We start from the raw sequence: 16,724 nt of genomic DNA, 5'->3' as shown, positions 1-16,724 counted from the left end.
CTAATGGAAAGTTATCACCATTAAGCGTGAATTGATTAACCATTATTTAAAAGATTTAGTAAACATCAATCAACCATTTTCGATATTTCTTAGGCTACAGTATTTAATTTTCTCCTGTTAAAATATACCTCTACCTGGGCGGTTGGTTTTTAAGCTATAAAATAGGCATACACTACGCAAAACCTTTAATTATAGTATTTTACATTATATAAAATAGTCTCTTAGCACTTTGTTACGATCATTGAGGTAAAACTTCAATATATTCTCTTTTATATTCTTTAAAGGAAATATAGTGTAATTTATAAAAATATTTTATTTACTGTCCATCTGGTGTTGGTGCTTTCTACCTTGATAAGATGTTATATAAACATGTTTGGAGGTGGGTATAAGTATTATTTCAAGGACGAAACTGCATTGGAACCATCGTGTAAACCTCATGGATACGTTAGCACTTGTCAACAATTAATATTACGTTAATCTTTGATAACAAACAGACTTTTGGACTATATGTCTTAAATAGAACGCGATAAAATGTATCACAATATAGTCGGATTATATAATGAATTTAAGGCATGTGTTATCAGTAAAATGTATGTTATCCGTAATTGTACAGTAATTTCACGCCATTACTTACTGCCATAAGTTTATAAGATATGTTCCATAAGTATGACGACTCTAACCAACATTTCGCAATGCTAGAGACTTACAGAGCGAGAACGACAACCGAGAATTTACCACACTCGGTTTCGCAGTCCATCTTCCTATTTAGTCTGTACTAAGCCATTGAATGCGCCTCACCAGGCGTCACTTTACGAGAATCTATGACGTTGCACCTACGTCACTTCATGACAAGCTCCAGTTTGTAACCAGTGACAAGCTCCAGTTTGTAACCAGTGACAAACTTATGAAACATATCTTATCAACTTATGTTACTGCGTAAAATAGATAATTCCTTTTATCTGAGCTCGATTAAATAACAAGTAGATTTGAAAAAGAAAGGGAATTTTGCGTGACCTTGCAATTGTACAAGGAAAAACTGCAATCATTCTCTAATGGTTCTTAAATTGCAGCCTACGACCGACCGACATCGCCGATTTGAGATATGAATTCTCTTTCGCTTATCCAAAGTTGTCGCGCTTATTTTACGCGGTTGAATTGAAGATTAAGTGGAGAATTGTTTTGATAAAATCCAATGTCGTTATGATAAAACATATACAAAATTATCTTTAAACTTAAAGTATATTTCGACATATTACCACACCGATTCATATTCGGCGGCAGTCCTCGACTCGTGGCTAGGTATAGATGGAATTAAATCAAATTAAATCCGCTTAATACTCTGAAAAGAGGAAATCCTGCGTGAAATTTGTTTTAATTAAAAATGGCAGTTTTAAAACCATTTAGTATAGTCTATAAACTAATTTACGCTGTTTATATTATTAATGTACGGATAATTAATTTAGTTACATTCAAACGAGGTATGTTTGATTGATTATCAATATCATATTGAACGATATAGTTATATGGTTGTCTGTATTTGAAATTTTTAAAACTTTTAGGGTTTGTTCAAATTTTATGGGAAATTATCTTGTTTCTAACTCGCAACACTAAGACACGTCTTCCTGAATACCGAAGTACTGAATCGGGTGACTTGGAAGAAAATGCTCTCAAAGTCCCCACTTCACAGAGAGATTTAGAACATAGACGTTCAATAAAACAAGATGTATGAAATTTCACATCAATTGGTGTTTTTGTAAACAACACCTAAATTTCTATTTAGGAATCTGACACAATTTTAATTTATGGGTGTCACGCTCAAAAACAACGTTTATTGGTTCGCGTTACCGTATGCGGTCCAGTTTCATTGGCTACATTATTCATGCGACTTGAAAATGGTAAAAGTTACAGCTTGCCCAAGATTCAAGTGACCAATTTACCAAGAACAACTCTGGACTGCTTTGTCGGTAATGGTTTGAGAATCAGATGTCTCGTGCCTATGAGAAAGTGGAGGGTTTCTTATGCCGGCCTATTAGAGTAAAATTTACTAAGCCCTAATTCCAATTTTTCATAACGCTAAGCCTAATTTGGTCTATTTTCGTCTATACTTCAGAGAAACGTCGGAAAATGGTGAAAAGCGATTGGTTAATGTTAAACTCGGTTTATAGTAAGTTTTCGCGCGATTTCTTCGACTAAATTCGTGCTTAATGTTAATGTTAATGTTAATATAGCTGGACATGTTCCTCGCCTATTCATGACCTTCAAAGTGATATTTCAAACGCGGAATTAGCTGAATTTTTTGGAAATCAAAAACGATTTCAACCATGGCCACCAAAAGTTCAGTACGTTTGGGGTCTCAATTGAGTTTATTATTGAAGGAGCTTATGGTTCTTTTTTTCCATCTCTAGTTTCATTCAAAACTTGGACAGTTATGTCCAAGCCGGAAACCTTATTGGGTCAGTGTCTATTGAAGGTCAGGAAGAAAGGGTCACTCTATGGGGTGCCAGGAAACGAAGTGTTGGTAAGTAATTGCTATACAGTTAAGACAACTACAGCACTTACGTAATTGGAGCTGCTATATACAGAAAGAGACATTGAGACACCAGACAACCATACAGAGGTTATAGTCTACACCAAAGATGGCCAAATGTTTCATTTCGGGTCTTTGCAATTATTTCCATACCCTAACAAGTAACGTCCTATTAATGTATCATAAGTTCATAAGATATGTTCCCCATAAGTTTGTCACTGTCATGAAGTGACGTAGGTCATAGATTCGAGGTAAAGCGACGCCTGGTGACTGGGGCGCTGTTAAAGGTTTAGTAATGCAGACTAAATAGGAAGATGGAAGTCCTGCAAAATTAACCCAGTGTAGGACTTCAATTCTCGCTTGTCGTTCTCGAACTAGCTCGAGCTGTAAATCTCTAGCATTACTGTCGTCATATTTATGGAACATATCTCATAAACTTATGGTCCTATTAATATATTCAAAATAAAAGCTTTCACGAATACGTATTTTTAGACTGAAGTACGGGTTCGTTGTGCTGAGAAATTCAATGACGTACAAATTGACGAAAGTACATATGTTAAACAATAAAGAAGATCGCGTTAAAGAAGCGGTTCTATCGACAGGTCAGTTTAAACTAAAGATGATTAAGAATTAGGCCGCTAATTATCTCCTTATAGGTCAATACGATTTCCGTATAAACTTTGGTAAGCAAATGGACGAAGTTAATTGGCCGGTTTCGGACTTGCAAAATACGAAACGTAGTGTCAATGTCACCTTCACCGCGGTTGTGTTGCAGGATGACATTGGAGAGGCCGTGATACTTCAAAATAACCGGTACATCCGCGCATACACTTTGAAGTCAAGTACCCAATTGTAATGTTAGTTATTTTATACAGAAGAAACGCTGATAGTACCTCATTGTCGCCTCCAAGTTGTTCACTTATGCCTCTAAGTACTTGGGTAGTTAATTGTTAAATAATTTATGGAATCTTACCAATACATTGGTCTTCAGGTAGCGAATATCCGGTGAATAAGCCAGGTAATGAAGTAGTTGCCTTAGCGGATTTGGCAAGTCATTATCCAAGCGTGACTGGTGGTAAGGGGTCATCGTTGGCCAGTTTATTTAGCCTTAGCAAACAAATTGAACCGGTAATATTGGGATTTTCGTTTAATTATGATTATTATATTAAATAGCGGTAATTAACCCTCTTTTTAACCAGACCTATAATGTTCCCGCCGCAATTGTGGTATCCACTTTAGCTTACGATATATTTTCAAAGGAAAATAAAATTCAAACTTTAGTTAAAAATTTGGAAAAAGTAGTTTGGTATGTTATGTTTTATCAGGGATAGATTTAATTTTAGAAGTAGGAATGGAGAACAAAGTAATCTGGGCGCGCGTCATAGTCCCGGACCCCCTTCCAATGTACGAAAGTGTATGGAAGAAGAGGCGGGTCATAGCGACAGAGGTAAAAAATTAATTACGTATTTTTCGCCGTCCCCGTCAGCAACGTCATCAAAACTTAGTTTAAGTGAGCCAATAAGATCGTTTAAACTTTTCTTTACGTGTTGGAGGGAGGGGCTCTATACTGGGCTATGAATCGGACTGAAGTAAATACTAACCGTTCTCCATTCCTACTTCTAAAATTAAATCTATCCCTTGTTTTATTTTAATTAGCCTTTTGATTTGTTTAGTTAATTAATAATGTTAAACAAATTAATTAGGAACCCTGAAAGTAATAATAAGGACATCGAAGACATTTGCGAAAAGTACTGTGTCATTTCTTGAACATATCTTATGAACTTATGATTGAAGTAACTACTTGGCGCAATTAATCATTTACTTTTGCAGAATCTCTTCAACCATTGGTTTTCTTGTTTTACCACAATCGATTCTTACGCAAATTGAGAAAAAACTGATCAAAATTTATGGTGAAAATTATCGTGGTAAGCGGTTCGCCGTTAGGTCATCAGCTTCCGGGGAAGATTCGGAAGAAATGTCCGCCGCTGGTCAAATGAAAACATTCTTGGGTCTTATTGGATTAGAACGAGTAGGTTAATTAAGCCAAAATCTAATTATGCTTAGCAATTATTCACGATTTCTCTTTGAAAGATCGCTGAAGCCGTGGTACAATGTTGGGCCTCGCAGTTTTCGTTTACAGCGGTTCAATACAAAAAGTTCGTCGAGTTAGGCCTAGATATCCCGCCATTTTTATTATTGATAAACAAAATTTGATATTTAGACAAAATGGCCAGGAATTGAACACACCGATGGCAGTTGTCATTCAAGAAATGGTTGCCGCTGACACGGCCGGTGTCCTCTTTACCCGGGACCCTGTTACTGGTAACGCTGATAGAGTAACCATGACTTGCAATTACGGAATAGGAGAAGTAAGTATAATTGCACCTGATTGCACCATGCAGTTGTAGATGGGTGGGATAACTCAATTATTTAATGCGTTTGCAGTCTGTCGTATCAGCATCGGCGGATCCGGACACGGTTGTTTTTCAAAGGGACCCAGATAATAACTTGGAGATTAAGTCGGTATTCATTGGTGGCAAGAATTCCATGACTGTTATGTCAGGTTAGTGATTTACGCTTAAGATATTTTGATGGAAGTGCTCAGTAAGTGCAAATGTTTTCTTCTAAAGACGAAAATGGTGTCCGGGACAGTTTTGTTGATGAAGAACGCAAGAAAAAGTGTAGTATTTCGGTCAAAAACGCAAATATTTTAGCCGATATTGCCGTCAAGGTATTTACCCCAAATTTGAAATGATTACCAGGGATAGATTTAATATTAGAAGTAGGAATGGAGAATGGTTAGTATTTACTTAAGTCCGACTCATAGCCCAGTATAAAGCCCCTCCGTCCAACACGTAACGAAAATTTTAAATTATCTTATTGGCTCACTTAAACTACGTTTTGACGACGTTGCTGACGGGGACGGCGATAAACGCGTAATTCCTTTTTTTACCTCTGTCGCTATGACCCGCCTCTTCTTTCATTCCCTTCCGTCCCGGGAAGGGGGTCCGGGACTTTGACGCGCGCCCAGATTACTCTGTTCTCCATTCCTACTTCTAAAATTAAATCTATCCCTGATTACTTAGTTCTAAAGTGAATTATAGAGCAATTAAACTTGTTTGAACAATTTTAATTAACATCTATGATAGATTGAAGAGGCTTACGGATGTCCAGTTGACTTGGAATGGGCCATCAAGAACGGACAAATATACATCTTACAGGTTAAACTTAACTCGAAGCCCATTTAGGTAAATAAGTAACCCCGGGACTATAACGTTATAGGCGCGACCAATTACAACATTGGACAGAGAATCGGAACTTGAACTTATGCATGAAATTGATTGGTCAATGCGTAGTGAGGAAGAATATTTGACCACGGCTAATACTGGGTTAATATAATTAAAAAATTAAGTTTGCGTCGTAGTTTAATTAAATTGCAATTGACGTGTTTCTAGAGAGGTTATGGCACACTCAACTTCGTATTTTTGCGGCACAGCTTTCATTACTCTCACCAGGCACATGTTGAACGTAAATATATCTACAAGCATAAGTTTATAAGATATGTTCCCCATAAGTTTGTAACTGGTTACAAACTAGAGCTTGTCATGAAGTGAGTGACGTAGGTCATAGATTCGAGGTAAAGCGACGCCTGGTGAGGCGCTGTCAAAGGCTCAGTACAGACCTAAATAGGAATTAGATTGAATTACTGCAAAATTAACCACCGAGCGTAGGACTTCAATTCTCGCTTGTCGTTCTCGAACTAGCTCGAGCTGTAAGTCTCTAGCATTACGAAGTATAGGTAGTGTCGTCATACTTATGGAACATATCTTATAAACTTATGCTACAACTAAGATGAACATATTGTCCACCTTCTTTCAATTTGGCCCACTTAGAAAGGTCACTTTTTGATTCTTTCAGCTTTATTATAAAAATATAAGCAACTGGATATTTTTCGGCGAAGCATTTGGTCCCATCCTCGTTCCTATCATGTATTTACGAACCTTTATCAATATGCCAATGGTATTATAAATCTAAAGCTTAAAAGAAAAGTCCAGCTAGCATAACATTATCCCTTAAAAGGAGGGCCTTTTTCTAAATGTAAAAGGAATTAAATATTAAGTGAAAATAATTTATCTCTTATTACAAAATAATAGAGCTATCTCAGAAGCCTTAGTGTGACGTCACCCATGCTATTTGCCCGTAGAACCAAAGCGATACCAAACATGGCCGCCCACTGCCAAAGCTAAGCCCGTGACGTTTTACCTAGGCACTGACGTCACAACTGAGATAGCTCTATTAGCATTTAATTAGTCTTAGAAACGAGGGCTACTGTGCCATACGCCATTTATTTAGTGGCGTCTGCTAGTCAGAACCACTTACCCCGACGGGATTGGTTGAATTTTCACAGGATTTATATTTAGAAAAAGGCCGTTCTTTTAAGGTATCATCAAGAAGTGATATCTAGTTTATTAGGGGGAAGGTATAAGATGCCTAAGTGTTATAATGAGGTCAGAGGTCAGAATTGGGTTAGCCAATGGGGAGCTATGACGTGGTAAAGGACTTTGATCTCACGAGGTAACCTCATATGGCATAACGGGATAGGGCAGTCAGTCATGAGCTAGCTAGCATGCTGTACAGTCGAGTCCAGAATAAAGTATCTTTTAAACTTAAACTATAGTATTTAATGTCAAGTTATTAACACAACTTAACATGGTGATAGAGTTGATCGCCATTTCACACGCCTCGTTTGCTCACTCACTCGCTTTTGTCTGCTGATTCACTTGCCAAGGCCCACTTTACTATGGCCTCCATCACTTGCCCTAAAGCTTTCGAACCAGGGATAGATCCCGCTTCGTCTTGGAAAACTTATAAAGAGGAGTTCGGTTATTTTGCTGCCGCTGCCAAACTAAATAGAGAAACTGTTCCTACTCAAGTAGCCACTTTCCTCCACATACTAGGAGCCGCTGGACGCCGTATATATCATACATTGGAGATACCTGAAACAGGGGATGATCGCACAGTGCCTATAATACTTGCTGCATTTGATCTCTATTATGCACCTTATCAAACAGAGGTATTTCATCAATACGCTTTCATTACGTCTCGACAAAGCCCTACACAAACTTTTGACGAATTCTACACTGACTTGAAGACCAAGGCCCAAGCATGCAATCTCGGACCTCAACAAAATCCTTTGTTACGCACTATGATCGTCGCTGGCATCCAGAATGAAGAGCTCAGACTACAACTACTAAATAAAGGCAATGCTCTGGACTTAGACACTGCAATAATCATGTGTAAGGCGCATGAAATCACCAATTCTCAGGCTCGTGCCATGTCTACTACCACAACACAGCCTTCGGCAGCAAAAGAATTCACTGTGGATGCTCTTAATCGACACAGATCCACAATAAGACCGCGCTTTAGACACAATCAACAATCACAAGAATTGCAACGGTATTCTTCTCGCGGCAATACTGCTAATTATCAACGTCCACCATTTCACCGCAGTGACCCAAACTCTCAAAGCTCTCATCGTTCCAATTATCAATCCGACCCTCAACGTACGACACGACCTTGCCAAAATTGCAACACGCAGCATCGATATCAATCATGCCCAGCCAAAAATTCCAAATGTTTGAAATGCCAACGTAAGGGTCACTGGGCTACCTCATGCCGCTCAACCTACAGTCTACAAACATATCCCATCGAAATGGACGACTCAAATGACCAATTCTCATCCTTTGACGAAACTGATCAGTATTACCAAGATTTCCAACATGAAGATCAAACATACACTACGTATAGCATCAGTATTCATCCTCGACAGCGTCACTCAACTTCACCCACCACGGATCTGACATGTCTTTCGACTGCCGCTACATTCAGATGCAATAACCCTGGTGATGAATTATATGACGAACTTTATCTATTTAACACTCGACATAGATTCAAGCTAGATACTGGCTCGCAAGTGAATCTAATATCAAGAGGGATATACAATTCTCTACCATACCAGCCCCCTCTACGTCAACCACTCTACACCGTTTCCTCCTATTCCGGACACTCAATTCCTATTGATGGCGTTGTTGATCTTCCTAGCATGTCGGGCACCGCCTACCTACCAAATTGCCCTTTCTACGTTACGTCACACAACCATGTACCCATTCTTGGAGCCGTTACATCACAACAACTGGGGCTAATACAACACACTTCCACACCATTGGGTCCGCCACCACAAATAAGACCCAACACCGCACACACTCATGCAACCTTCATAGGAACTCAGCCCAAAGATATCGCAACAACACGATCCACTATAAATACTGGCACAGCGACAGAACTCATTGTTCAATATCATATGATCTTCGATACTGTTGGTAAGCTACCGGCTGAATATGACATCAAATTAAAACCCAACATTGTACCTATTGCATCAGCATGTCATAAGATCCCTCATGCATATCGTGAAGCTACGCACAAGGAACTGGATCGTATGTTGAACCTTGGTATTATAGTTCCTGTTAATGAACCAACTGATTGGGTTCACCCTATCGTAGTCGTACCGAAGCCAACAAAACTACCTAAAGCTGACTCGACTCAGGAAGTTCGTATTTGTCTGGATCCCCGGAATTTAAATGGTGCCATAAGAAGAGAACCCTATCCTTTACCAACCACGCAAGAAATCTTTGCGGAACTAAAAGGTTGCACAGTATTCACCGTCCTTGACGCTCAAAGTGCCTTTTGGCAAATTCCACTCACTGAGAACAGCTCGCGCCTTTGTACATTCGCGACGCCACATGGACGGTACCGCTTTAAACGACTTCCTTACGGCATCGTCACTGCAACCGAAGTCTTCCAGCGTCAGATGCGAGATATTTTCCCCGCTCACGAATTTCCTAATGTCCACATCTCTACAGATGACTTTTTGATAGCAACGTCAGACATGAAGTCTCATTTAACTGTACTTCATAGCATCCTAGAACGTGCCAAACAATATAATTTACGATTCAGTAAACGAAAAATGCAACTTGCGGTATCACGCATCACCTATCTTGGACACCTGATCACAAATGAAGGAATCCATGTGGACCCTAGGAAAGTTGAAGCCATTTGCTCACTCGCACCGCCTCAGGATAAGAAAACACTTCAACGTTTCTTAGGCATGGTAAATTATATATGCCGTTTCATTCCAACATACGCCGAAGACACGGCACCACTCAGAGACCTACTTAAACCGGATGTACTCTATGAATGGACATCAACACACCAAAGACACTACGACTCGCTGAAGACAAGTATTTCATCAGCACCAGTACTTCAATTTTACGACCCTAAACTACCAAACGTTATCTCTACAGATGCCAGTCAGCACGGAGTTGGTGCAGTATTAATGCAAGACAACAAGCCCATCGCATATACATCCACGACTTTTACCGATACACAATCAAGATATGCGCAGATTGAGAAAGAGTTTCTTGCCGTTATTCACGCATGTGAACATTTTGATTTTTATATTGCAGGCACCCAAGTAACAGTAGAAACTGACCATAGTCCGCTCCTAGCAATTGTAAAGAAACCAATGACTCTATTGTCTCCACGACTTCAACGCTTACTTCTGCGTTTCTTCAGATATAACCCTAAGCTGGTTTATGTTCCTGGAAGCAGGATGTATGTGGCCGACGCTTTATCCAGGGAACCTCTAACGGACTGCCAAATAAACACTGACATATTGGATGGCCCACATACAGCAGTCTACACTATAACAACGTTACATACATGCGCACTGGACAAATACAAGACTGCAACTGATCACGACCCAGTCTTAGCCCAAATCCGCGAATATATTACAGATGGCTGGCCAAAATATCGAAATCAACTGACTCCAGAGGCCACTACATTTTGGCAATATCAAACAGAACTTCATGAAGAAGATGGATTATTATACAGAGGGACAAACCTGTTGGTGCCTAAAGCTCTTCAGCAAGATTTATTAAACCAAGTTCACGGCGCCCATCACGGGATTAACGCATCAATTGCCAGGGCCAAACAACACGTTTTCTGGCCGAACATGATTGCCGACATTACATCATATGTTCAAAACTGCACAATCTGTCGCAGTAGAGACCCGATGAATAAGAAACAGCCACTAACACCTCATAGCATACCACAATATCCCTGGCAAACTGTAGGGACTGATCTCTTTCAAGTCAATTCCAAGCCTATAATCTTAATGATAGACTACTATTCAAAATATATCGAAGCTAAAGAACTAAGACTGACCAACGCACAAGCCATCATAAATTTCATGAATCCACAATTCGCAAGGCATGGAGCACCTCAACGATTGGTATCTGATAACGGTCCACCCTTTAATTCTCTTCAATTCAAAGAATTCCTTCAACAATGGCATGTCGATCACGTTACATCAAGTCCATACTTCCCACAATCTAATGGAATGTCCGAAAGAGCCGTACAAACCATAAAAAATTCTCTTCACAAGGCACAACAAGAAGGGAGAGACTTACACTATGTCCTAATGGAGTACCGGACAACTCCCAAAAGTAATGGTTTATCTCCGGCCGAAATGCTGATGGGACGGCGTTTACGTACGCCATTAACAACGCACATAGATAAATTGAAACCACACTATCCTACAAGACGCATTGATGCAGGGTTGCGAGACAATAACGCAAACATGATACGCCAATCAAATCATCGTTCATCATTACCACCTTTATATATTGGTCAGAAGGTTCGTTACTACGCGGCACCCCGTACATGGTTACCCGCAAGAATAATTGCACATGCTCAAGAACCACAATCATATCACATTCTGACAGCGAAAGGTCAAAACTTCCGTCGAAACAGAATACATCTGCGTCCGGACTATAGTCAAACGAAAACTAACCCTACTATAAAACCAATAACGGCTAGAATTCAGATACCGATGTACCATAACGCCACAGCAAGGATTGGACAATTTCCAGGACAGAACCAACAATCAACGCACCAGACTCGTGTTCAGCAACATCCAGGACAGAATCAACAATCAACACACCAGACTCGTGTTCAGCAACAATATCAAAATCCACAATCACAACAAACGCAACCACCAAGTTCAGCACAGAACCACACAACCCTTATAACACCACCACAACCTGAACCAACTCGAGATGAAGTAGCGGTCACAATTCAAAATATCCTGGAACCTCAACAAGTACCTACTGTTCCGAAGACATTCCAGATTCATAATCGCATTCAACAACAAACCTCGCTTATACCAAGAATTGAACCAATCGGAACACAGTTCACCAGAACTACAATACCCGGAAACTCACCTTTTATTCCCTATCGGCAACCCTTCCCGCAACAGCCCATACAAGAAGAAACTATACCCAAACAAATAAACAATCAACAAGAAAGAAAACATGATTCAAGAGTACGTCGACCTCCACAAAGATACTCGCCAAATTAACGAACAATTAATAAGTACTTAGTTTAAAAAAACAGGCTGTTTTATTCTCTGTTTTGTTTTGTTAAACTTTTAAAATTATTACTAGACAGGTTGTTTTTATTTGTTAGACTTTTAAATTATTACTAGAAAGGAAGGATGTTATAATGAGGTCAGAGGTCAGAATTGGGTTAGCCAATGGGGAGCTATGACGTGGTAAAGGACTTTGATCTCACGAGGTAACCTCATATGGCATAACGGGATAGGGCAGTCAGTCATGAGCTAGCTAGCATGCTGTACAGTCGAGTCCAGAATAAAGTATCTTTTAAACTTAAACTATAGTATTTAATGTCAAGTTATTAACACAACTTAACACTAAGTATTTCAAAATACAAGTGGGGACGTAAAAGGAGGCCGGGCTATTTCGCTGCCTCTCCTCAGTCGGAAAATACAAGTAATTTTCGTCATTCGCGTCGCGCTGACGTGAGTTTTCAAGAACCAATGAGATGCTGGTTGTAATTTAGAGGCGGGGATTAACTCCGGACAGGCTACGTTTGGACTGAAGATAAAGCTGGAAATGTGGCGAATTTAAACCTTCTCCCTAGTAAACTAGATATCACTTCTTGGTATAATGTTATGTTATCTGAACTTTTCACCTAATTACCCCTAATTTTACTTAATTACTACGAATGTATAGTTTCCGTTGCGATTTCACCGTAATGGCGTCAGATCTTTAGCGACGGAAGCCTCGATGATATCGGGCTTTGGTAAAATCTTGGAAGACAAAGATATGTTGGACCAAGCGGACAAACGCAATAAATACTATCCCCCATTCTCATATTTTAAAATGACATTATTTAACATTCAGGTATAATCGTATAATTAAGCCTAAAATCGAAAGTAAAACTTAAAACTTTCGTTTGAACTTTGAACTTTGTAGAATTTGATATTTTGCAAATCGCGTTTGTATAAATGCAGAAAGAGAGTAGTTAACAGGAATTACCACTTGGATGAGTGTAAAAATGCTCACGAAATGTTTATCAAATCAATGGAGGGATTTTATGGATATAAAGAAGTGATAATTAACCATTTAATAATTAATTTTATAATTGATATTTAATGGGTTTTATTATTTTTTAAGCCCTCTGTACGTCATATGGACGCGACATTACTTTCGGGTTTAGTTAACACCGTGGTTATGACGGTCTTGGTGTCTTGCATGGGAGGAAGTAAAGGCTTAACTTTTGAAACAAAAAAAAAGGCTTAAGCCCTTAATTTATACAATAAACTTTTATTCCACGTCTTAGAATGGAGCAACACTATTTATAATGATTTTGCCACGATACTTTCGCATTGCATGGAAACTGTAGAAAGTGCAACTGTTCCGGTGGCAATTGAGGTCAATACTTAGTGCCAACCAAGGCTTAAAGAATGTTTAAAAAAAACCGGGCTTTTATATTTATCTTTTGCAGGAATTGAGTCGAGCTATCGCAAAAGCGATTGATGTTAATGAATTTAAAAGAATGACCAAAAAAGTAAGGTACTAATTAGCTATTAAGTTTTTCGCAAATTGTTTTAAAACTCTACAACTTTTTGCAGTCCGCCCTTGGTTGGCTTAAAAGCACCAAGTCAGAAGCGGGAATTAAGTACCAGGAGTTCATCAAAGCCCACGGACATCGTGGCATCAATGAGGTAATTGAATGTAATTATCTATAGCTTCTTAGAAATATTTTTTAACTTGTCTTGGGAAATTTCGAAAGTTCGATGTTTACTATAAACCATGGGAAATGGACGAAATGCCTTTAATTGAGACACTTCAGGTATAATAAAGTTTCTGTTGAATTATTTATTGTCTAAGCCTAAATGAAACGTGTTTTCGTGGGATAGTCAATGGTTGGAACCAACTTACAAGCGAAAACCAAAACGGCTATGAGTACCGCGGACACGATTAAAGCCTTGGTGGTCCCTCTGACCTTTATGTCCAAATTGTACTTGAGAGCATTAATTCCGCTATGCAGACGACAAGTAGCTTGCAGGGAAATTTCAAAGGTAAGGATACACCCCCCTTTTCAGTATTACCAGCGGGTCCTGCGGGAGAGCAAACAAAAAGGGCTCCCTCGCCTGGGAAGAATCGTGTTACATAACTAAAGTGTTAAGAGGATACAGAGTGTCACACTTCTTCTATTATCCCCTTCTGCTAGTAATACTATGTATCTCTTTCAAGTCAACGTACGTGTACTCCGTGAATAAATTTCGACGATGCTGTTGGAAAACGGCCGAACAAATGGTAGATGAAGGACTGATTCCCGAAAAGGAGTTGTTCTTCTTTATGACCAACTTTGAGCTTCTTGAACTGTTTGAAACGAGGAATGCGAAAATAGTCCAAAAGTAAAACCAATCATCAAACTCGTAGAAAGGTCATCAGGGGATTTTAAAGTTGCTACTAACCAATTTCAGGGCCATTCGTCGAAAGGCACTCTTCCCAAAGTTTGATGAATTGGAATTTGAACTAATTACTAAAGGATATCCAATTCCGGTAGTTATAAAGACTTTTAATTAAGAAAGGCCTGGTTAGGCTTACGACTGTTTAACACTTTTCTGATAGATTAACCGCAACAATGAAAAAGAAGAACCAGTTGAGGCAACCTTCACGATGTCGGGAACACCCGTCAGTCAAGGGTACATCAAAGCCAAGGCTAGAGTCGCTGTTAACCTTCATGAAGCCAAATTAATTCAAGTACTTGCGACGTAAAGGGTTAAAATCGTACTTGTCGCGTAAGTTAACGGTTTATTTTGCAGAAAGGTGAAATTCTTATCGCCAAGGGAACTGATATAGGATGGAGTCCTTACTTTCCCATGTTATCGGGAGTTATAACGGAACTCGGAGGCTTGGTGTCACATGGTAACAAAATTGTTTATATTTATATAATTACACGTTGTTTTAATACATTTGAATTAGGCGCTGTCGTGGCCAGAGAATATGGTCTTCCGTGCGTTGTTGGAGTAGAGGGAGCCACTAGAAAGTTTAAATCGGGTAAGCCTTTGTGTGGCCACGTGGCATTTTCTAGTTTAAATTTCCCGCCAAACAAAACGCCCGCGTTTTCCTCCACGATTTTCATTGGTTAACAGAATTTTTTTTTCTTTTTTTCTTTTCATGACGTGTCCAGGAGATTTAATAATTTTAGACGCAAATAAAGGGATAGTCACAAAGATTAAAATATAAGAAACTTTGTAATGTAATGTAATAAAAGACAAATTTTTGAATTTTTCACCAGTGATTTTTTATTTTGCAATTACAATTTGTAATTATAAGTCAGTAAATAGTTATTTTTTGTCAATAAATATATAACAAAGAGCGTGGTTATCAAGAAGATATAGTAATTAACACATTGTTTAGGAAGAAATTGGTGCTTTCTTGAGAAAGGACTCTCTGTGAGGTTTGGCAACTGTATTCATCTGAATTTTCTGCGAATGGTGCATGTGATTTTCTTTGTCTTTACGTAATTGTAAATTTTCCAGTTCGAGTTTGCGAAGTCTTTTAGTCAAGGCGGCGTTTTTAACTTTAAGTATCTCATTTTTTTCTTCCAAAATATCAATTCTATGTAATAGAGCATCGGATTCTGGAGGTAGTTTGGAGTAATCAAAGTAATCTGATTGGTCCGAGTCTGATTCCCCTTCGTTAAAGTCGCAATCCAAGTCTATATTATGATCAGATTCTGGTTGTTGAATTTGAAGTTCAGGAATGCTGATACGTAAGTTGGACAGTTGTTTTATGTATTTTTTGGGGTTTCTCGAGTAACTGTGGTCCATTATGGGGTCTTCTTGCTTAATGCATTCTATAGAACATCTGTGCTCCCCTTCGCTGGAAGTTGTGGCGGGTGTAGCGAACATTTGGTCAAATGGGTTACCTCTAATTGGCATGAAGAAAGTGTATTTTTTCATGGGTTTTTGGGGTTCCTTTGGTTTTTCTTGCAACGACGTTTTTTTATCCCGTATGGTGGGGTTGGAATTTTTACACATTGGGTCGAATACCATGCACAAGGGGTCAAAATGGGCTTCACAGAGGTACTTGGAGTGATAGGAGTGAAAATTGGCGTGACTTTGGCCCACGAATTCCGACCATATTCGATTACGCGCGTCATTTTTAGGGAATTTAAACATTCGAAAACCAGCACCCTCCGAGTTTAAACATTTTGGAAAAGCGCAGCTTATAGACGCCATGAGGACACTCAAAATTAAACGATTGTTTAACGATGGTCCAAGGCACAGAATTTATAGCAGACGACGGTGACGTAATCATTTACACTAGGTCAAAGCTCTATGTGGGTTAGGGCTGAAAATATTATCTTTTTTTTATTAAAAACTAAAGCGTTGGCGTTGCAAGCCGAAGGCCTAATTGAATTCTAAATGACAATTAAATAAACCCATATTAACACTATTCATATTTTATATCATAAATAAGTTCAGTTATTCTATCTTAATATTACTGAATTGGACAATGAATACGAAATATCGATTTTTCCATGCTTATTTACAGCCCACTTCAGCTTCCCTTTAAATTAAATTTCCCCCTTTAAAATGCTAAAAGCCTTTACCTTAAACCATAAACGCAGTAACTAATGTACGATACAAGTAAGAGATACGATATAGTTGCTATTAGTTTCTTCTACCTCGTGCACCTCAGCTCCTTGTAAACGAACCAATCAAATTGTAGCGTTTACGAAGCTCGTGACTCTCACTCTA

General features: G+C 38.8%; 3 protein-coding genes across 5 annotated transcripts; 2 read left to right on the top strand and 1 right to left on the bottom strand.

Moving 5' to 3' along the window:
- The first annotated feature begins 881 nt into the window (after positions 1-881).
- LOC149654029 (uncharacterized) lies at positions 882-15,217 on the top strand. Its single transcript, XM_089845388.1, has 36 exons — positions 882-1,478; positions 1,560-1,723; positions 1,781-2,034; positions 2,111-2,164; positions 2,229-2,339; positions 2,406-2,518; positions 2,583-2,688; positions 3,020-3,129; positions 3,184-3,340; positions 3,403-3,458; positions 3,519-3,655; positions 3,727-3,833; positions 4,231-4,275; positions 4,358-4,556; positions 4,619-4,683; positions 4,749-4,896; positions 4,973-5,090; positions 5,158-5,258; positions 5,677-5,748; positions 5,810-5,916; positions 5,983-6,055; positions 6,446-6,547; positions 12,679-12,849; positions 12,922-13,056; positions 13,123-13,210; positions 13,289-13,380; positions 13,454-13,516; positions 13,581-13,673; positions 13,742-13,801; positions 13,869-14,030; positions 14,206-14,369; positions 14,439-14,517; positions 14,587-14,718; positions 14,781-14,883; positions 14,941-15,015; positions 15,149-15,217. Exons 1-36 carry the CDS (start codon positions 1,382-1,384, stop codon positions 15,202-15,204), a joined length of 3,969 nt encoding a protein of 1,322 aa, XP_089701514.1. The 5' UTR covers positions 882-1,381; the 3' UTR covers positions 15,205-15,217.
- Positions 7,329-12,317, top strand: LOC149654030 (uncharacterized). 3 transcript variants are annotated; one of them, XM_089845384.1, is made up of 3 exons: positions 7,329-7,601; positions 7,680-9,021; positions 9,088-12,317. In XM_089845384.1, exons 1-3 carry the CDS (start codon positions 7,329-7,331, stop codon positions 12,003-12,005), a joined length of 4,533 nt encoding a protein of 1,510 aa, XP_089701510.1. In that variant the 3' UTR covers positions 12,006-12,317. The 3 variants fall into 3 exon arrangements, with proteins under 3 accessions (XP_089701510.1, XP_089701509.1, XP_089701508.1); XM_089845383.1 differs by having other exon boundaries at positions 7,680-9,825; positions 9,889-12,317; XM_089845382.1 differs by having other exon boundaries at positions 7,680-12,317.
- Positions 15,218-15,237: 20 nt separating the features above from the next.
- LOC149654028 (uncharacterized) lies at positions 15,238-16,715 on the bottom strand. The gene is made up of 2 exons (XM_089845396.1): positions 16,577-16,715; positions 15,238-16,314 (listed from the first exon to the last, which is right to left on the bottom strand). The coding sequence occupies exon 2, from the start codon at positions 16,200-16,202 to the stop codon at positions 15,375-15,377; it is 828 nt and encodes a 275-aa protein (XP_089701522.1). The 5' UTR covers positions 16,203-16,314; positions 16,577-16,715; the 3' UTR covers positions 15,238-15,374.
- Positions 16,716-16,724: the final 9 nt, after the last annotated feature.

The sequence above is a fragment of the Phalangium opilio genome, unplaced genomic scaffold (genome assembly GCF_054372755.1).
Source record: "Phalangium opilio isolate 3A_F unplaced genomic scaffold, DU_Popi_V2 ptg000079l_1, whole genome shotgun sequence".
In the NCBI taxonomy this organism is placed as follows: domain Eukaryota; kingdom Metazoa; phylum Arthropoda; class Arachnida; order Opiliones; family Phalangiidae; genus Phalangium; species Phalangium opilio.
This window is presented reverse-complemented; position numbering and strand designations above follow the sequence as displayed.